The sequence below is a fragment of the Epinephelus fuscoguttatus genome, linkage group LG14 (genome assembly GCF_011397635.1).
Source record: "Epinephelus fuscoguttatus linkage group LG14, E.fuscoguttatus.final_Chr_v1".
NCBI classification, from domain to species: Eukaryota; Metazoa; Chordata; class Actinopteri; order Perciformes; family Serranidae; genus Epinephelus; species Epinephelus fuscoguttatus.
Window position 1 is genome coordinate 41342211 of NC_064765.1, and position 22074 is coordinate 41364284.

The following is a 22074-nucleotide window of genomic DNA, read 5'->3' on the forward strand; positions in this document are numbered from 1 at the left end:
TTTATATTGTTTAGCATTAATGGGTGACAGAAAAGAATGAATTTCATTCTGCAGGGAAACGTGTCCTTACTGTGCATATTGAATCTTGAATCTATATGTTTTATGAAGACGCTGTGTGCGCTCAAAGCTGTGGCACAAGTTACGCACCAAAATCTGGCAGAAGAAAAATAATAAGACAAATAAGTATGAGGAATAGCAAGTGTGTTCCTGTATGTGCTGTGCACATCAGGCACACAAATAAAATGAATCATCATGACTATCATTTATCATAATTTGTCCGCACATATCCCACATCTGCATGCACATATGAGATAGTTTACCGCACCCAAAAAATGCGTCAGGGCGCAACAGAAACACATCCACCCTCCAAACCTGCGACATTTCACAGATATCAGGCAACTGACAGGTGTAGTCTAATTGAGTTCAGCTGGAACATCAAGGGACGCTCCACCCGCTACTCTATATAAAGGCGTTGCCACATCACACGTGTGAGATACCATGGCTGCTTTACAGCATGTTCTTGCAGCTAACCAACAGCGTCGCCGTGCACTAAGCCAAACCGTCTATGTGGATGCATTTGTGCGTCAGCACTTCAGCCCACTCGACGTGCTGTCAGACCGGGCTGTCCAAATGAAGTACTGGCTGCCCCGTGCTGAGATACAACGCCTCATCCACTTTGTGTCTCCACATATCCGGAGGGCAACCCGGTGCAATTTCGCCCTCAGCCCGGAGGTGCAGTGCCTGGCTACACTGTGTTTATACGCCATGGGGAGCTTCCTGGAGGTGGTGGGAGACAGCACCGGCCTCAGCAAAGCGTCGGTGTCACGGGGTGTGGCAGCTGTGACATCGATCCTCCTGTGTCATGCCCAGGCCACATCAGGATACCCACCATAAGGGAGGAGGTCCGCCAGGTCCACCAAGGATTCCACACCATGGCTGGGATCCTCCGGGTGATTGGTGTGGTGGATGGCACACTGATTCCGATCCTCAATCCCTCCCTGGTGGAACCGTGCTGGATCGGAAGGAAACACTTTGCTGCCATCAACACCCAGGTGGTGGAAGACCATGAGGGCCTGATCACCAACATTGTTGCCAGGTGGCCAGGAGGCACACACGACAGCTACGTGTGGGCCAACTCGGCTGTGGGGCAGAAGGCTGGCAGTGGAGAGTTTTGCAGGAGCTTCTTCCTCGGGGACAGTGGCTACCCCCTCTGTAGCTACCTCGTGACCCCCGTGACCAATCCTGCAACACCAGCAGAGGAGAGGTTCAATCAGGCACACATGGACACCAGGACCAACGTGGAACGGGTGTTTGGAAAGTGGAAATCCCGCTTTCGCTGTATTCATCACTCCTCAAGGGGGCTGCGCTTGTCACCCACCAAGTGGTGTGCTGTCATAGTCGTCACTGCCATGCTACACAACATAGCAGCGCGCGTCGGGGCAGATGAGCCGCCTCCCATGGATGAGGACGATGAATTAGAGGACGATGCCCCACACTAGGGCTGGGCGATAAATCCATTTTATCGATTAATTCGAATTTTTAGTTTAGGTCGATTTGTTTTAATGAAAATCGAGTTTCTCTTTAACATCCGCCACTGATGCTCCCCACTGGGCTCCCGTAGTTCAGAGTGGGCTCACCCCTCCCCCCCGCGCGCTTGATACACAAACATCATGGTAGCGAGCGGGGAAGAACTCGTTCCCAAGAAAGGGAACGAGTTCGGTTTTGTGGCGTCAGACACAGGATAAACAGCACCCCACTGCAAAGTGTGTTTGAAAGCTGTTGCTACCAAAGGTAGCAGGGGTCCATGTCATTGGTTCGACAGCCCATTGGTTCGACATCCCATTAGTCTGACTGTCCGTGGTGCTGAACGGCTCCCGGCAGACATATTGTGCGCCGCGACCGGCTTGAGGCGGAGCAGACTCACGGCTTATGTGTTTGTCACTTTCTTTTTCATTTTAACCCACACCATGATCTTTTCCTGACCCTAACCAAGTGGTTTCTGTGCCTAAACCTAACCAGACCTTAACTACAGGGCATCATGATGATTTCGGAACGGACTTCGGAACAATGAGTTTGATATGGTCGGAACAATGGGATGTCGAACCAATGGGCAGTTCCCAGGTAGCAGTACTACCAATTTACTGCAGCACCTCAAACAGAGGCATGCAGCCGAGTGGGAGAGGTGTTGCTCTCTACGAAAATATCCCTATTCAAGTGCTTGAATTTGTTATTTACGTGACAATGCCTGAATGCAACACAGGCTCCTCTCCATAGACAGATAGTGTGTGTGTGTGTGTGTGTGTGTGTGTGTGTGCGCGCGCGCACACGCGCGTGTCTGTGTGCGCATCAGGGCTGAACTCCGCCATGCGCGACACAGAGCAGAGGAGGATTGTAAACATGCACCGTGTAGAGACAGAACTGACATGCCGTTGTATAAACAAGATAAATAACATAAGGCTCTTTAGTTAGTTTAATAAAAGGACAGGGTGTAGACCTGTTCTATAGGAAAGGTGACCTTAAATGACTTCTGTTGTGATCTGGAGCTATATAGAAAATAAAATTAAATAAAACTAACTTGATCTTCAAAGGGGGGGGGGGGGGGCAATATAATGGTAGGGGAACCACTGCCGTATGATGACAAAGGGGCCCGGTGGAAAGCGATCACGGATGCAGTCGTGATGTATCTTGAAAGAGATATGGTGCCCATATTTACCGTGGAAAAGCCGGGGTTTATTCACATGCTGAAAGTTTTGGAGCCCAGGTACGTGCTACCAGGCCGCAAATATTTTTCTGAAAATTGATTTTAAGTAGAGGGGGAAAATCGATTTAAATCATGAATCAGATTTGTTGTGAAAAAAATCGGAGATTTATTTTTCTTTAGGCCATATCGCCCAGCCCTACCCCACCCCCGAACCCCAACCCCCACGATGCCCGAGCAGCACTCCACCAAGCTGGTGTCCAGGCCAGACAGGAGCTCATCAACCTGTTTTGATTCCAGACATCCCCACCCTGTCACCACCAGTCACCAAGCAGTCATCTGAGCACCAGAAAACCAACTCCCCTGATCACCACCACAAAATAAAAAACCCAACAATAAGCCCACTACCACCACACCACCCAACTATCATGCTTAGGGTTGAAAGTGGCTGCACAGATGAGTAGCAGGGAATTAGTGCTTTGGGTAGCAGCTGTGTGTTTTCACACATCTGCATACATGTCACATTAACTCTTTTACAACTGTCAGAATGCTGCCTGTGTGTTTTCATAGTTTATACATGGCGTTTTGTCTGATTCTCAGTGTAGATTTATATAGTCCATAAATCTGTCAATTTCATCCTTCCGTGAACTGGTCACGTTAAGATGACCATTAGCAGAGACACAGGCGTGAATGCAAGTAGGATACAATGTGGTCAGAATACAATGCAGGTCCTTAAGTTCATTTGTCCTTTCGTCCATCTTTCATATTTTTGTTTAAATATAATACATTTCCTCATGATTTTCTTAGCAAGACTACTTCTTATTTAGTTGTAGTATTGTTTTCGTCATGAAAATAGGTCATTAACAAATATTTATCGTTTCAGTTTTTCCATTAGAATTATTAGAACACACATACACACAAGCAGCAGGAAATTAGTGCATTAGGTAGCAGCACTGTGTGTGACGTATGCACTGATGAAGTGGTGGGTGATCGATGTGCCTGACATCGATTTAGTTTCAGCACCGTGGTAGTGGTCATCTCCTGTTAAGAGCGCCTTAAAGAGCGATCCTAAGAAGGGCATTAAGAAGATGTTCTTAACTGCGCTCTTAAGTCCTAAGATCGTTCTTAACTGGCAAACGCGGCCATTATTAGTACCACCTTTGCGTTTCCTGCTGTGATAAATCAAAATGACTGCTGTGAAAAAGGTCTATATTACTTTGTTACTTTGCAGATCTGGCACTCAAACACCTTATAGGCAGGGCTATGAACTGGTTATAGTCCACTTAATAATTTCTTTATGGCTTTACATGTTTTCTGGGCTTCCATAGAAATGCTCACCTGACATCTGGCACATTTTTACTCTGTATTGTCTATGAATGACTGAATTTTGCAGTACCTATATGCACAGTATGTATACACGTGTGTGTATGTTGGGTGTATCTGCCCACCTGTACCAGCTTGTAGAAGTAAGCATACTGACGTGCAGTGTTTTTATACTGGCTCAAGACGTCCTGCACTGCCTGTGTGCCCAGCAGCTCCTGCACCTCATCCTGCTGGTAGAAAAGCGGTGTGTCGTACTCCTGAGGAAGACTGCGAATGTATGGTAGCCAGGGTGAAGCAGGGTTGGCTCGCTCACATAGCAGGTGGAGGGCCAGTGTCACGTTGCCCATGGCCTGTAGGATTCTATCCTGACTGTGCAGAGGACCTGAGGCATGTACATACAGAGTGGGGGGAAATAATATTCAACACGTCAAACATTTTTTCATTTAACATATTTCCTATGCAGCTATTCACATGAAATCTAGATATTGGTCCTGATATATTGGATATTCAAAACCCAAAACTAATAGTACTTACTGATAACATCGATGCAAAATTGTACTGCTATAATCATCTTTGTTTTAAAATGTATTTTTATCAAAATGTTGATCCTTTGAAGAAGTGTCCCAGATTTATGTCAACTCCATTTGATTTCTATATCACAAAGACTCTTGTCCCACTTCCTGGTTTCCAAAAAGGCAGGAATGCTGCTCAAGTACTGGTAAGATTTTTATTTTGATTAATTTATTAAATAATATTGCTATTAGGTGTGTCTCAACCATAACAGGGCAACTCCGTAGCCTTTTTAAATCCAAACTAAATAAGAATGATGGTTTAAAAATAAGTATTTTGATTAGCATGAAGAGAAGGCTTAGCAACTTTGGAAAATGAAATGGCTGTTCACTACGACTGCTCTGGAATTTATAAAAATGTACCTTTTTGGGAACTCCATAAGGTGTCACCTCCATCAGATATCTTATGGAGCTCACATCCATGTTGATGGGGGTGACATAACTCATTTCTCCTTAGGCCTAACAATTGACTGACCTATACATATTTTTATTGCAAAATTAAATTTCAACATATATTGTCTCATCTCCCTAGTTGTAATTGATGGTGTCTGTTGAATTTTGACAGAGGAAAATTTGTCTTTTGGTCATACCTCTTCTCAGATTTTCGTTGTAACAGCTGATTTAGGTAAAAATGAAAAATGTTCATAATCATATATAAAAGTAGTTTATTCAAAATTGCTAGGGTACACTCGAATATGACTTGTTGTTATTACTGTACACACACACACACACACACACACACACACATATACATATACTGTATGTACACGTACACACACACATATACATATATATATATATACATATATGCATATATATACATATACATACAGTACAGGCCAAAAGTTTGGACACACCTTCTCATTCAATGCGTTTTCTTTATTTTCATGACTATTTACATTGTAGATTCTCACTGAAGGCATCAAAACTATGAATGAACACATGTGGAGTTATGTACTTAACAAAAAAAGGTGAAATAACTGAAAACATGTTTTATATTCTAGTTTCTTCAAAATAGCCACCCTTTGCTCTGATTACTGCTTTGTACACTCTTGGCATTCTCTCGATGAGCTTCAAGAGGTAGTCACCTGAAATGGTTTCCACTTCACAGGTGTGCCTTATCAGGGTTAATTAGTGGAATTTCTTGCTTTATCAATGGGGTTGGGACCATCAGTTGTGTTGTGCAGAAGTCAGGTTAATACACAGCCGACAGCCCTATTGGACAACTGTTAAAATTCATATTATGGCAAGAACCAATCAGCTAACTAAAGAAAAAGTGGCCATCATTACTTTAAGAAATGAAGGTCAGTCAGTCCGAAAATTGCAAAACTTTAAATGTGTCCCCAAGTGGAGTCGCAAAAACCATCAAGCGCTACAACGAAACTGGCACACATGAGGACCGACCCAGGAAAGGAAGACCAAGAGTCACCTCTGCTTCTGAGGATAAGTTCATCCGAGTCACCAGCCTCAGAAATCCCAAGTTAACAGCAGCTCAGATCAGAGACCAGATGAATGCCACACAGAGTTCTAGCAGCAGACCCATCTCTAGAACAACTGTTAAGAGGAGACTGCGCGAATCAGGCCTTCATGGTCAAATAGCTGCTAGGAAACCACTGCTAAGGAGAGGCAACAAGCAGAAGAGATTTGTTTGGGCCAAGAAACACAAGGAATGGACATTAGACCAGTGGAAATCTGTGCTTTGGTCTGATGAGTCCAAATTTGAGATCTTTGGTTCCAACCGCCGTGTCTTTGTGAGACGCAGAAAAGGTGAACGGATGGATTCCACATGCCTGGTTCCCACTGTGAAGCATGGAGGAGGAGGTGTGATGGTGTGGGGGTGTTTTGCTGGTGACACTGTTGGGGATTTATTCAAAATTGAAGGCACACTGAACCAGCATGGCTACCACAGCATCCTGCAGCGACATGCCATCCCATCCGCTTTGGCGTTTAGTTGGACGATCATTTATTTTTCAACAGGACAATGACCCCAAACACACCTCCAGGCTGTGTAAGGGCTATTTGACCAAGAAGGAGAGCGATGGAGTGCTGCGGCAGATGACCTGGCCTCCACAGTCACCGGACCTGAACCCAATGGAGATGGTTTGGGGTGAGCTGGACCGCAGAGTGAAGGCAAAGGGGCCAACAAGTGCTAAACACCTCTGGGAACTCCTTCAAGACTGTTGGAAAACCATTTCAGGTGACTACCTCTTGAAGCTCATGGAGAGAATGCCAAGAGTGTGCAAAGCAGTAATCAGAGCAAAGGGTGGCTATTCTGAAGAAACTAGAATATAAAACATGTTTTCAGTTATTTCACCTTTTTTTGTTAAGTACATAACTCCACATGTGTTCATTCATAGTTTTGATGCCTTCAGTGAGAATCTACAATGTAAATAGTCATGAAAATAAAGAAAACGCATTGAATGAGAAGGTGTGTCCAAACTTTTGGCCTGTACTGTATGTCTGACAAAGTTGTAAAAATTGAGGTCATCAGCTTAAGAAAACATGTAATCACTGGGAGGTTGGTCCATTATAAGGCATAATAGTCAATAGTCAATGGACTGTGAGCTTTTAAAACAGATATTCCAGAGTAACTGGACAAAAAAAAGGTTTTGTTGCAATTCACAAGAATGAGTAGAGACTTAATTTGGTTGTTTGGCTATTTTCCTGTTACACCAAGGATGATTCTTAATTGATCCTGGAATTAGACCATTTTCTTATGGGGCCCAAGGAGCTAGATGTATACTTATAATTTGCAGTCCTTACCCAGTACAGAGTTTTGGGCCGACTCCACAGTCATTAGCATCTTCCGGGGAATCCACAGGAACAGTTCCTCTGCCTACACACACACACACACACACACACACACACACACACACACACACACACACACACACACCAATTGAGGCTGTTGCCAAAAAGCTGCATTATTTAGCTTTAAACATAGCTTAGCTTTAACATAAATTAGATAATAAAAGCTATTGGGCACAGGTGTCAAACACATGACCCTGAGCCAGAACTGGCTCACTAAAGGCTCCAATCCGGCTCACAGGATGACTTTGCATGCCTAATGTTGTTGCACTTCCCAAGGCTAAGAGTTGCCAGGTTTCAGGAGCAAGTTGAAGTGAGTCGCTGACCTCGGGTAAAATGTTGCTTCAGAGGCTTTTCACCCTGATTAGAATACAGTTCTCTGGAAAAAAACAACAACAAATACTTACCATGGTCAGACTTAAAGATATTAAACATGATGCAAAATATTGTCAATCAGCAGCCTCAGTACAAAAGAATCTGTATCAAACGTCTATCTTAAAAGGTCCAGTGCGTAAGATTCAGGGCCATCTACTGGCAGAAGTGGTATATAATATTCATACCTATGTTTTCATTAGTTTATCATCACCTGAAAATAAGATCTGCTGTGTTTTCCTTACCTTACAATAAGCTGTTTGTATCTATGTGCCAGTGTTAATTTCATTGTCAAAAGTTTTTCATCAACAACCTTTTTTTCCATGACAAAAATGGGATAATGAGGAGCTAAAATAGATCTTGATAATAAAAACTGAGATGAAATTCATGTTTTTAATTTGTGTTGATGAGACAAGATTTGACTAAAATGTTGACAAGAAAAGCAGTGCTTGTAATCATTTTCAAATGCCGCAGGAGCGAGAGATTGGCAAACTCCAGTAAATAGTCTGCACCAGGATATTTGCTGGCTGCTGAAAGGCAGTGGAGTGAGCAGCCACTGACCGCCAGACTCTGTGGATCCCCGCAGGACTCCACTTAGGACACGAGGTTAAACCTCCAGACTAACATGTTGCAGATTAAGAAATAATTCAGGCTTTAATTAAGTTATTTCTCTGCTTCTTAACAGTGAGATGGATAAGTCAGAGTTTACAGTGACTCTGGGTACAAATCCTAGTTGTCTCAGATTAGTTATTTGTGGTGTCAAAGTTTTTGAGAGCATAAATGGAGAGATGTTAAGCTTTTCAAATGATGATCAGTAAGTGTGTGCTTGTAAATCACCCCTTAAAGCTGTCAAAAACTGCTGCAGAAATAAGTTTGTAAGTGTGTAGAAATTAGACTAAACATAGGATAAAAATGACTAAACCATGACTAAAACTACTAACTAACTAACTAATAATTTTTTTTTTATATATATTTGATGTATGTTTGGGTTTTTTTTTGTATATTGCATATTCTGTATATTCCACTTCTTGCCTAAATTTGAGTATTTATGTCAATTCTAGTACATTGGGAGCAAGTCTGCCGGAGTCAAATTCCTTGTATGTACACACGGACTTGGCGAATAAAGCTGATTCTGATTCTGACTAATACTAAAATAGCTGCCAAAATTAACACTGCCAAGTCTGGAGCGAGTCCTCTTCCACAGAGTCTGCCATGTTGTTCTACAGTAGGGCTGCATGATATTGGAAAAAACTGACATTGCGATTTTTTAATTTTTGCAATATATATTGCAGTATTTAAAAAAATACAAGAATTTTCACCAGATGACTTCAATAGCTCTATTTGGAAAGAATTAGGTTGACTCATCATGACACCATTGTATTCTATATTACCCTTCGATTAATCGAGGCTAAGGTCAATGATCTAACATGTCATACTCCAGTGTTTCGCCTACCATTATATTAGGGGGTTGCCCCGACCCCCCGACGGCACCCACCAGAAAAACTGAGGCATATTGTTGGAACTGAACTTTTTTCTTAAAGATGTCTCAGACTGTTCATCATCTGCTCTGTAAATGGATGAACATTTTCAAAATGTACTTCTTTACATTAAGGAGAGAGGGAAATTTGAAGGTGTTGTCATTTATAAGTTATTATAGATAACGGTATTGCTCTTGATTCTGTATTGCACTGGGGGTACTGTAGAAACTTCAACAGTGTAAGTGCCCACTGCTGAGCTCACCTTGATGTCTCTAGTGGCCTGCAGGCCGTAGCCCTCCGTACCAAAGTTGGCCACTGTGAAGCCGTCACAGGACGCCCCATTTTCCCGAGCCCAGGACAGCAAGTCCGGAAAGCAGTCCTCTCGGCTGCCCTCAAACAGTATTGACATACCTACAAACACACACACACACACACAGACACACACACACACTTATCACCAGGCCCATATGGGCCCTAGGGGGCTTTTCACATCAGCGGCGTGTCAAGGGGCTATATTCAACTTATCTTGCATTGTAACATGCATTATGACAACTTAATGTTTATGTTTGTTTATAAATGAAGTGGAGGAGCCTACAAGTGTTTTGTTTAGTTTGTCTCAGAGGCTGCAGAGCAACTCCGCAGCTCCACTAAGCTGTCTGCTGCTGCTGCAAGAGATCAAATTTCATTGGGGGCGAGGAAAAGTGCGAGGGAGTCAGCAGTCATTCAGTTTGTTGCCCTAACCAAAGATTACTACTGGATTACTACTGTACTATACAGTATATACTATACTGTACTATTACTACTATTATTACTGGTTTATCCACCGTCTTTGCCCTAATGTTTTGGTGTCCGTCTGCTTCTTCTTCTTCTTCTTGTGTAACCTTGTGTGTATTGGCGGTTAATACAGCATTACCGCCACCTAGTTGATTGGAAGCGCATTACACCTATAATGGGCTTGTATTGGGAAAAATAGCTCAAACGCGACCCCCAGTGGTAAAATTAGGTATATAATTAAGCAGTATCACACTCGAGCTCGTGATGTTATACTGTGATATCGTCACGGCTGTGATTCGGTCGTAGGATATTGCTTTTATACAACAGTTCAACAGTTAAATAAGCAAGGCTGATTAAGAAATGTTGGAAAATGAGGACAAAATAGATAATTTAAGCATTTTATTTGTCTTCCACCAACAAAAATAGTTCCCTCAGGACTCCGCTGTCACTGTTGCTATGTAACGCAGACATGGTGCGTCAGGCACTTACTCTTTATACACGTTTATCTGCACGTTTCCATTAATTGTGCAGCCGGTGAAATAAGTCTCTGGTGACTGCATGGTGGACTGTCGTATCACAGACACAGCTGACTCTGCCTTCTGATCTGACAGTATGTTGCTTTTCTCCAAGTCACTGAGCTTGGATTCAGCTTCTCCTCTCCCTCATCTTCCTCTTCCTTCCTCTTCGTAGTTCAGTTCAAAACTTATTTTAGAAAATAAATCCATATTTTTGGCTGTTTGACAGTGGATGGATTAATTAGCCTACAATGCAACTGCTGACCTAACTGACACTAACCGTCAGTTTTGATTTGATTGTTGATCGCAATCAGCTGTGAGGCGGAGTGATACATACACAGTGAATTAACCGTGATGTTGTACTCCAATATCATCACGGTTTTACTGTCTCTCGACCAAACAGATTGCAGTGCTGGAACTAACTGTTGTATAATTCGATATATCGGTTCAGTTAGATATTTGACTTTAAATCAAACCAGTTGGAAAATTTTCAAACCGGCACAAGTCTATGGTGTAGCAAGAAGAAATGTCAAAATAAGATTAACTGTTAACAGATTGGCAAATATATTTTTTGTTTTCTCTGCTCCATATTGAACTTCCATTTTGCTGATTGACTTTTCAGACAAATTCTTAATTTCTTTTCTTCAAGTACTCATAATTAAATCAAATTTCTGATTGAAAGTTTCTACTAAAATGTACATGGTGGTTCTGTTAGCCTGCTTGAGGTAATTTTAGATTTTAATGTATAGTGTGAGGTTAATTTTTTCCCAAAACAATTGTTATCATAATCACAAATTAATATTGTCTATCACATTATGAAGAAAAAAAAAAGAAAAAAAAAAAACCCACATTCTGCAGAATTCCACAGATTTTCATTTAGGATCACTGCTGAAAACAATTAAAAGTGATTCCATTTGGGCCTGCTCATCACTTAGTATTTCTTCATTAGAGTGAAATAAAATGTTAAAAATCATTCATGTGAACAGTAATACTGTGTGCATGGCTGTATACACTCACCTTTCTGTTTCTTGCGGATCTTCTCCACCAAACCTCTGATCTGGATGTACTCCTCCCACTCTTTACCAGCAGAGGGTGCAGCACTGCTGCATTCTGAGGAAGCACACGCTGACCATCAACACCTCAACTCTAGCAATGTAATGAAGTGTAAAGCCAACACACACCTTCACCGTGACATGTTAACTTGACTATACGACACATGTCTAAAACATGGCACCATAGAGAGCAAATCAATACTACATCATACTGTGTAAAAACTTAATGCACATCTGGTGTGAGCTAACTCAATGTGATGTAACACTAGTTGTATTGTCTGATAACTGATGCTCACAACTTGGACATTACTGACTGTGTACGTGTGTTAAGGGTTGGTAACACCTAGGGCTGCCATCTTTTAGCTTGAGAGAATGCGTGCTTTCAGCTGCTAGGAGGTTTATCTGTGCTCACTTCTACCTCCTTCATCTCTGGTGTTTCAGATCACTGAAGACAAAACAGACACAATCACCATACTAAAACTGTTTCGTTATGGTGTTCCCATTGATACCTGTGATACCTCCCCATACCCTGGCCCAGTCCAGAATATTTGAATTCAATACTTATTTAAATCTGGCAAGTAGCAAAGTTGCTACATTATGGGGCTAGGCTTGTGCCGATTTCCGGTTTAAGCGGTTCGGTCCGGTTTAAGAACTCCACCCAGTTTAATTCACGTCAACCGGATAACCCGGGGAGGGGGGGGGGGGGGGGGTAGCTTTTCACATCAGCGGCGTGTCAAGGGGCTATATTCAACTTATCTTGCATTGTAACATGCATTATGACAACTTAATGTTTATGTTTGTTTATAAATGAAGTGGAGGAGCCTACAAGTGTTTTGTTTAGTTTGTCTCAGAGGCTGCAGAGTGACTCCGCAGCTCCGCTAAGCTGTCTGCTGCTGCTGCGAGGGATCAAATTTCATTGGGGGTGGGGAAAAGTGCGAGGGAGTCAGCAGTCATTCAGTTTGTTGCCCTAATCAAAGATACTAGATTACTACTGTACTATACAGTATATACTATACTGTACTATTACTACTATTATTACTGGTTTATCCACAGTCTTTGCCCTAACATCTTGGTGGCCTTCTGCTTCTTCTTCTTGTGTAACCTTGTGTGTATTGGCGGTTAATACAGCATTACCACCACCTAGTGGATTGGAAGCGCATTACAGCTATAATGGGCTTTTATTGGGAAAAATAGCTCAAATGCGACCCCCAGTGGTAAAATTAGGTATATAATTCAATATATCAGTTCAGTTAGATATTTGGCTTTAAATAAAACCGGCTGGAAAATTTTCAAACCGGCACAAGCCTATATGGGGCAGACCATATTCTTTAATATTGTCTATTTTATCATACTGGCCAGACTGTTCCTCCTCCCATGTACTGTTGCACAGTAAAACACACCTCAATAGCACCACAATACTATAAGTTCATTGATAAAGGACGTAAACATAAGCATAAGCATAAGCCAGGCAACCCTTTTGATTCATTCAGTCATTCATTTTCCATGACCATTTATCCTGTTGGGGGTCGAAGGGGTGTTGGAGCCTATCCCAGCTGACATTGGGTGAGAGGCAGGGTACACCCTAGACAGGTCACCAGACTATCACAGGGCTGACACGCAGAGAAAAACAACCATTCATACTTACATTCATACCTACGGGCAATTTAAAATCGCCAATTAACCTGCATGTCTTTGGACTGTGGAGGGAAGCCAGAGTACCAGGAGAAAACCAATGCTGACAAGGGGAGAGCATGCAGACTCCGCAGAGAGGAGCGCCCCAACACCAGGTTTGAACCAGCAACTTTCGCTTGCTGTGAGTCAACAATGCTAACCACTGTACCACTGTGCCACCAACCTTGCTGACGTGTGTTGTAAAAACTTCTCAAAAGGAAAACATCTTGTTATTCAGTTAGCTTTGAAAAAACATTCCATGTCCCTTTAATGTCTACACTAAGAAAAAGGGATTGGAATTTTTTTTTTTCCAGTTTTTATGTCCTTGGGCCATCATTGATAGAAATCAGTGTTTCTAGTGTAGTGGTTAGAGCACTCATCTTCCATGCAGAAGGTCCAGAGTTCAAATCCTGCTGGGGTCGACGTCAGCAAAAGCATGCGCTTGCAAGAGGTTCCCACCACCGAATCAATCAGGATCAGATTCCTTAAGGAGTAACTCTGGAATCTGAGCCAAGTCCTCAAACAGGGGCGCATCCCAAGCCCACTGTAGAGAGGTTCCAGATGAAAAACAGGTTCTAATGTTTATTTATTTTCAAAATACCCCTTAGTTTTTTTTTTAGTAGTTTTGTAGGCCAAACAGTTGAGAAGTCACTTCATGGTAATTGGAAAAAATATATTAATGACTAAAATTAGGGGCGTTGGTAGCGTAGTGGATAGTGCCAGCGCACCATGTACAGAGGCAATGCCTCGCCGGAGCAGTAGCAGGTTTGACTCCGGCTTGCAACCCTTTGCTGCGTGTCAACCCCCACTCTGTCTCTCACCCCATTTCAATCTCTCCTGTCCATTAAAGGCAAAAAGCCCCCCAAAAAAACAATCTTTAAAAAAAATAACAATAATAAAATTAAAGTCACACTGATATATTTTTTTATTTTTTTAATACCATCTAGAATGGAATTTAATGCCTACTTGAAGGCCATGCTGGCAAAAGTGTGAAGGATAAATGCAATATCTGTAGATTTTTAGCCTGAGAAATAAGTATTTACCAAATCCTTGAATTTAGTAAAACATTTTAATACTCACATTATGTGGTTTATACAGCTTTATGAGGCTTGTGTCTGTACTTTAGTAACAATGAATGATAAAAGATATTCATTTGTTGCATTACGAGTCCCTGTTGCTTCACTGTGTCATTCTACAGTGAAATATCAAACAAACTTCCTAAGTCTCAAAATTCTGTCTGCTTGCTTTTTTATTAACAGTATTTACTTGTAATTTTACTTTCAGTCCTATTTAATATCATAAAATTACTTTTGATACTTAAATACAGCAAATATCAGATACTACACTATACTTTCTCTTAAGTAATATTCTAAATGGGCAACTTTAACTTCTACCAAAGTAATTTTCTGGTAAGATAACTGTACTTTTACTCAAGAATGGCTTTTAGGTACTTTATCCACCACTGCTGAGAAGGCATACTTTTTAAAGATACACTGACACCTAGTGGAGTTTTTTAGCTTAACATGCCTAAACCAAATGGTAGAGATAGCTCAATCAGGTTAAGTTTAACATACTTTTCATTAAGATATAGTGACTCAAAATGGGCTCTACCAAACAGTTGAGCAGGACTTTACAAGGGGATATACAGTATGCTTTTAAAACAAATAGTGTACATGCCTTCTTTTGTGTGAGTTTGCACAGACAGCTCTGTAACCACTGGAATATAGAATGAGCGTGTAAAAAAGACTTTCCCCATGTAAGGAGTGTGAAGGTGCACTGGATGTAAAACTGATGGTAAACATACTCTGCAGCAGTTCAGAGATCAGGTTCATCATCTCCTTGGGGGAAACCACAGTACTGGCTCCTGAGCCTGACTTCTGAATCTTCACTCGACTCTTCTTTCCCATGGTGCTTATGGATGACTGGGCTGAGAAGATAAACCATTATTACTGTTAGCTCTGAAGTGGAAAAAGATAACAGCTGTGAGGAAATGTTGGTCTAGTAGAATAGAAAAGTACACACAGCATCTTATTTTTTTTAACAAAATAAATTTACACTTTTAAATAAGCCACATTTCTACCAAGCAATCCGGTATGGTTCAGGTCAGTTCAGTACGCATTTTTTTTTAGGTTTCCACTGTGAAAAGCTGTGGATGGTGCCAGTGGAGCAGTTTCTTAACCTTCCCATTTTTCCATCACTCCTCTGTTGGTGTACCACAGATCTGGTACTAAAAGGTGGAGCCGTGAACACTGCAGTGCATTGACTGGTCAGTAGAAGACAGTAACTCAATTAGGGCTGGGCATTATGGCCTAAAAAAAATCTCCGATTTTTTCACAAAAAATCCAATTCACGATTTAAATCGATTTTTTCTCCTCCTAGTTAAAAAAAAAATATATATTTGCGGCCTCGTAGCACATACCTGGGGTCCAAAACTTTCAGCATGTGAATAAACCCCAGCTTTTCCACGGTAGCCTATATATGGACACCATATCTCTTGCAATATACATGGCGACTGCATCTGTGATCGCTGTCCACCGGACCCCTTTCTTATCATACGGCAGTGTTTCCCCTACTATCATATTGGATCACAACAGAAGTCATTTAATGTTACCTTTCCTATAGAACAGAAGAACCTTGTCCGTTTATTAAACAAACTAAATAGCCTTATGTTACAGGCTGAGCCTGATGTGTGTGGCTTGTTTATGTGTGTGTGTGTGTGTGTGTGTGTGTGTGTGTGTGGAGTTGTGTATGTGTGTAGTTGATGTAGGAGGTATGAGACGTTAGTGTGCCGGGTGTGGTGTGTGACGTCAGACGAATGCGCCCCAGGAAGAAAATGAGGCATGTGCTATGTTGTTTACATCGAGCAGCCACAGTAAAGAAGCCTATGCAGTTCTGTATGCTGTTTTTGAGTTATTTCCCTCTATGTCAGTCTAACGTCAGACACTGATGAGAGAGGCTGTGCATCATCCCTGCAGTGCTGAAAATAAAGTGCTGTTCTTTAACGCAGACGAAGTCCTGTTGTTTATGTGTTGTTGCCACAACGAGCTAACACAAGCTAAAAGAACTAATGGTCTTCGCAGGTCCCTTTACTACGGTTCGGGGATCTGCCAGCTTGGCGTTGGTAACACTTATTTATCTTATTTACACAATGGCATGTCATTTATGTCCCTACACTGTGCGCGTCTAAAATCCTCTGCTCTCTGTGTCGCGCATGGTGGAGTTCTGCCCTGACACACACACACACACACACACAGATGTGCACACAAAAGTGCTGAAGAACTCGGTCCCTTTCTTGAAGGAGTTCTTCCCCGCTCGCTGACATGTTGTGTATGAAGCACGCGCTGGGGGGTGGGGGGGGGGGTGGGGGGTGAGCCCACTCTGAACTACGGGAGACCAGTGTGGAGCGGCGGTGGCGGATTTTAAATAGAAACTCGATTTTCATTGTTGTCGTCGTCGTTGTCCTCCGCTTATCCAGGTCCGGGTTGCGGGGGCAGCAGCCTCTGCAAACAAGCCCAGACAGTCCTCTCCCCAGCCACTTCCGTCAGCTCTTCCGCGGGAACCCCGAGGCGTTCACAGGCCAGCCGGGTGATGTAATCCCTCCAGCGTGTCCTGGGGCGGCCCCAAGGTCTCCTCCCGGTTGGACACGCCCCAAACACCTCTCAAGGGAGGCGTCCGGAAGGCATCCTTACCAGATGCCCGAACCACCTCAACTGGCTCCCCTTGATGTGGAGGAGCAGCAGCCCTACTCCCAGTCCCTCCCGGATGTCCAAGCTCCTCACCCTATCCCTAAGGCTGAGCCCTGAACCTGAACCCTGCGGAGGAAACTCATTTCGGCCGCATCACTGCATCACTGCTGACGCCGCCCCAATCCGCCTGTCAATCTCCCGCTCCATCCTACCCTCACTCGTGAACAAGACCCCGAGATACTTAAACTCCTCCACCTGAGGAAGGACCTCCCCCCTGACCTGGAGTGGGCAATCCACCCTTTTCCGGCTGAGGACCATGGCCTCAGACTTGGAGGTGCTGATTCTCATCCCAGCTTTTATGAATAGAACCGGTGACAAAAGGCAGCCCTGACGGAGTCCAACCCTTACCGGGAACAGGTCCGACTTACTGCCGGCCACGCGAACCAGACTCATGCTCCTTCGGTACAGGGACTGGATGGCCCTTAGCAAGGGGCCACCAACCCCATACTCCCGGAGCAACTCCCACAGGATGCCCCTGGGGACATGGTCGTAAGCCTTCTCCAAATCCACAAAACACATGTGGACTGGTTGGGCAAACTCCCCTGCCCCCTCCAGCACCCTGGCGAGGGTAAAGAGCTGGTCCACGGTTCCGTATCCGGGACGAAAACGACATTGCTCCTCCTCAATCTGAGGTTCAACCATCGACCGGACCCTCTTCTCCAGCACCCTGGAGTAGACCTTACCAGGTAGGCTGAGGAGTGTGATCCCCCTGTAGTTGGAACACACTCTCTGGTCCCCTTTCTTGAAAATGAGGACCACCACCCCGGTCTGCCACTCCAGAGGCACTGCCCCCAATGTCCACGCAATGTTGCAGAGGCGTGTCAGCCAGGACAGCCCTACAACATCCAGAGCCTTGAGATATCTAGGATGAATCTCATCCACCCCCGGGGCTTCGCCGCCTTGGAGTTGTTTCACTACCTCAGCAACTTCTGCCCCAGAAATTGGACGACCCACCTCCGAGACCCCCGTCTCTGTTTCCTCACTGGAATACGTGTTGGTGGGATTGAGGAGCTCCTCAAAGTATTCCCTCCACTGCCCGACAATGTCCCCAATTGACGTCAGCAGCTTCCCGCCCCCACTGTAAACAGTGTGAGCAAGTTGCCGCCTTCCCCCCCAAGGCGCCGGACGGTTTGCCAGAACCTCTTTGGAGCCGATTGATAGTCTTCTTCCATGGCCTCACCGAACTCCTCCCACGCCCAAGTTTTTGCCGCCACGACTGCCGCTGCTGCGCTCCGCTTGGCCCTCTGGTACCCATCAGCTGCTTCCGGAGACCCACAGACCATGCCCTGTAGGCCTCCTTCTTCAGCCTGACGGCTCCCCTCACCTCTGGTGTCCACCAGCGGGTTCAGGGATTACCGCCGCGACTGGCCCCAGCGGCCTTGCAGCCACAGCTCGCAACCACTGCCTCGACAATGGCAGAGCAGAACAAGGCCCATTCGGACTCAATATCCCCCTCTGCCCTCAGGATGCGGTCGAAGCTCTCCCAGAGGTGGGAGTTGAAGATCATCTGGACAGGTTCTTCCGCCAAGCATTCCCAGCAGACCCTCACTGTTTGTTTGGGCCTGCCAGGTCTGCGCAGCATCTTCCCCCGCCATCTGATCCAACTCGCCACCAGGTGGTGATCAGTTGACAGCTCTGCTCCTCTATTCACCTGAGTTTCCAGAACATATGGCCGCAGGTCAAATGATACGACTACAAAGTCAATCATTGACCTGCGACCTAGGCTATCCTGGTGCCACGTGCACCGATGGACATCCTTATGTTTGAACACGGTGTTAGTTATGGCCAAACTGCGACCCGCACAGAAGTCCAATAACTGAACACCACTCGGGTTCAGATCGGGCAGGCCGTTCCTCCCAGTCACGCCCCTCCAGGTCCCGCTGTCATTGCCCACGTGAGTGTTGAAGTCCCCCAGCAGAACAATAGAGTCCCCAGTCGGGGCACTGTCCAGCACCCGTCCCAGGGACTCCAAAAAGGGCGGGTACTCTGAACTGTTGTTCGGCGCATAAGCGCAGAGTGGTACAGGTACAGGCAGAGAGTCTGGGGGCTATCAGAAAGCACACCCCGGTCCTCCGCCTCTCACCCGGAGCAACTCCAGAGAAGGAGAGAGTCCAACCCCTCTCAAGGACTTGGGTTCCAGAGCCGGAACTATGTGTCAAGGTGAGGCCGACTATATCTAGCCGGTAGCGCTCAACCTCTTCCACAAGCCCCGGCTCCTTCCCCGCCAGAGAGGTGACATTCCATGTCCCAAGAGCACTTGATTTTCATTAAAACAAATCGGCCTAAACTACAAATTCAAATTAATCGATAAAATTGATTTATCGCCCAGCCCTAGACTCAATAGAAAACAGTCACTCTTGCTCAGGGCTGAGTTATGGCTGGTTTTGAAGCGTATGTAACCACTGTGGCAAGTCTTAGATACATAAGCAGTGTTTCCCATACACTGACGAGACTATGGTGGCCCACTATAGTCTAATTTGCCCCACCGTAGTCTCCAAAAATCGGCCAGATATAAAATGCCTTCAGTAAATGAATGTCACTCTGTAGCGCACCTACTGGAGTGCCTACTATGAGACTGAACAAAATAGCTCATAACAAAACAGGCTGCAATTCTCTCTCCATGGGATATTAAAAAATTGCGGGTCTGTGCATTTAGTCCTTCTCAGGCAAGCTAGGGGGTTTAGTGTTGCATGCCTGACGCTACGCAACCCTTTTCTTTTCTTAGAGTGAGGATTAGAATATACGCAGTTCGCATAACCCCGCCAAAATAAATACATACAGTATAAATAATTGAAGATCCACTCAGTACGAAAAGGGTCTGTCATATAAAAACTAAAGAAATGGTCAAAGTTGTAATATAGAATACTTAAGGTGTGTTGATTGAGTCACGTCGTCAACTCGTGCATTTAGTAACAGTATGAGTTAATGTTCCACCTTAAAAATCCCGGAAGTCGGCCCACTGAATTAAGTTATTTTTTCTCCAACTTCGGCTGCTGCAAGAGGCAGCAAAACATTCTTATATTTAATAGTTACAGTCTACTCACAATATGAACAATGGCTTCTGCCTCAAAACCAGCCACAGCTCAGCCCTGAGCAGAGTGACCATCCGCTATTGACCAGTCAATCGGGCTGCAGTGTTCACAGCTCCACCTTTTAGAACCAGATCTGTGTGCTAGGTACCCCAACAGAAGAGGTACCAAAAATGGTAGCGTTAAGGAACGGTTCCATTGGTACCATCCAGAACTTTTTGCAGTGGAAAGAGAAAAAAAAGCATACCGAACTGAACCATACCGTACTCAATGCATGAGTTGATGACGTGAATCCATCAGCACACCTTAAAATTCACTTTGATCATTACATTTCTTTTCTGGGGGCGTCGCACCCGTGGGGGATGGGGGTGTTTTGACACTCCCAGTTTTACAGCAAGATGATTTCACCCCCCCCCCCCACATTTTCCAAAGGTAAACCTGTTTGACCGCCCTGGCTGTGCACCAGCATACAAAAATGGAGCACACCTCACCCCCCCTTATGCTGGATGAAAAGGCATTGGTCAAATTGAACGGACATTCACCCAATCACAGACTGTTGTCTGCGACTGGCCGCCGGCTGCCGGCCCGCGAAATTTGAAGTTACGTCAGTCGGAGCTTTTGTCACTCACCGATGGCTGACATTGAACAACATTGACACACAACAGAGAGAAGGAGGCAGAGATGCCAAAAAGGAAGAGGCAGCAGCAGAAAATTGACTTCTTTTTCAAGTCAAGTTGTCATGTAAGTGAATGCAGAGGAAACCGGCTCTCCACCACCCCCTCAAATCAACATCATCTCTCTGTTGGCGGAGACCCTGCTCTCCCCTGCAGCCCACACCACACCACACAAAGGAACTTAATGGGGAAAACTGTGATCAGAAGCTTACTCTTTTGGCGATCTACGGTGGGCTCAGGACAATCTTTTCGAGAAAGTTTTCAATCCAGCCGTTAAGTGCAGAGGTTTTTTTTCTCTCCCAAGAACCTCGTAGCCTAAGCTACAGTAAATCCACCGTGATAACTCCGCGATAGTAATTAAATGTTACATTTTGTGATTAAAAATGTGTAAATTATGATACCGGACCTCCATTGTGAGGCTTGACCTTTTTTATAAACAGTCTATGGGCTTGACGTAAACAATGACGACTTCTGGTCAGTCTCTCGACCAATCAGATGCTACTATTTCTTCTTCTTTTGTTTTTTGACGGTAACATCCAATCAGGAGCAGCCAAAGATCAACTTGAGGCAAGATATCTGTTGATATGTGTGTTTTTTAAAAATAAAATTCTGTGAAATTCAATTCCCAGTTAATTTTTTAAAACTTTTTCTTTTGTTTTTGTAGTCATATAACTTTTAATCCATTCATGTGACATCATTAAATGATGTCATATGAATGAATATGTATGCTGAAATTTTCAGCATACATATTCTGATTTTCCAGGTTGTCCTGAAAAAGAAAGATATTCATTACTTGACTGTACTTTATGTGTGGATGTCTTGTCTCAGTTCTCAGGTAGCCTACAATGATATGGTTTGGTATATGTTTATGTTAAAAATTGATAACAGATTAAATTTGTTTTAATAAATATGCATGTTCATAATGAATGACTCTCAGTTCATAATGACCGACTCTATGTTGGAAGAACCTCTGAATACTGTCTGGGAGCATTAATTTTGGAGAGGGAAACAGCCAAAGGCAGGCAGGATGTGGTGCTCATGTGCCACCCCTGGAACACCCCCACATTTAAAATCACTGCTCCACCCCTGATTTTTGACACTATAAGTAGCATTACTGGTGCGCAACCGCCTGCTCTACCTGTGTCCTCTGATGAGGACTGTAGCAATTTTTTAATGTATTTTGTGAATAAGGTTGCCAGTGTCAAGGCCAGTATAACACCCTCCTCCTCCCTTCCTGATCCTCCCAAACAACAGTCAATTACTGACAATTTCTAGGGATGCACCGAATATTCGGTAACCGAATATATTCGGTCGAATATTGCAAAAAAACACACATTCGGTATTCGGTGGAATAAGTTAAAAGCA

General features: G+C 44.0%; 1 protein-coding gene across 3 annotated transcripts in view; it reads right to left on the reverse strand.

The window, feature by feature from the left end:
• The window catches only part of setd3 (SET domain containing 3, actin histidine methyltransferase), a 112522-nt gene that overhangs the window by 57907 nt on the left and 32541 nt on the right, over window positions 1-22074 (reverse strand). For all 3 annotated transcript variants that reach the window (XM_049596269.1, XM_049596271.1, XM_049596270.1), the window contains 5 exons: window positions 15065-15187; window positions 11555-11647; window positions 9511-9659; window positions 7354-7426; window positions 4147-4403 (listed from right to left, as the gene is read on the reverse strand). In XM_049596269.1, coding sequence (XP_049452226.1) covers window positions 4147-4403; window positions 7354-7426; window positions 9511-9659; window positions 11555-11647; window positions 15065-15167 — 675 coding nt within the window. In that variant the 5' untranslated portion in view covers window positions 15168-15187. The remainder of the gene's footprint in view (window positions 1-4146; window positions 4404-7353; window positions 7427-9510; window positions 9660-11554; window positions 11648-15064; window positions 15188-22074) is intronic.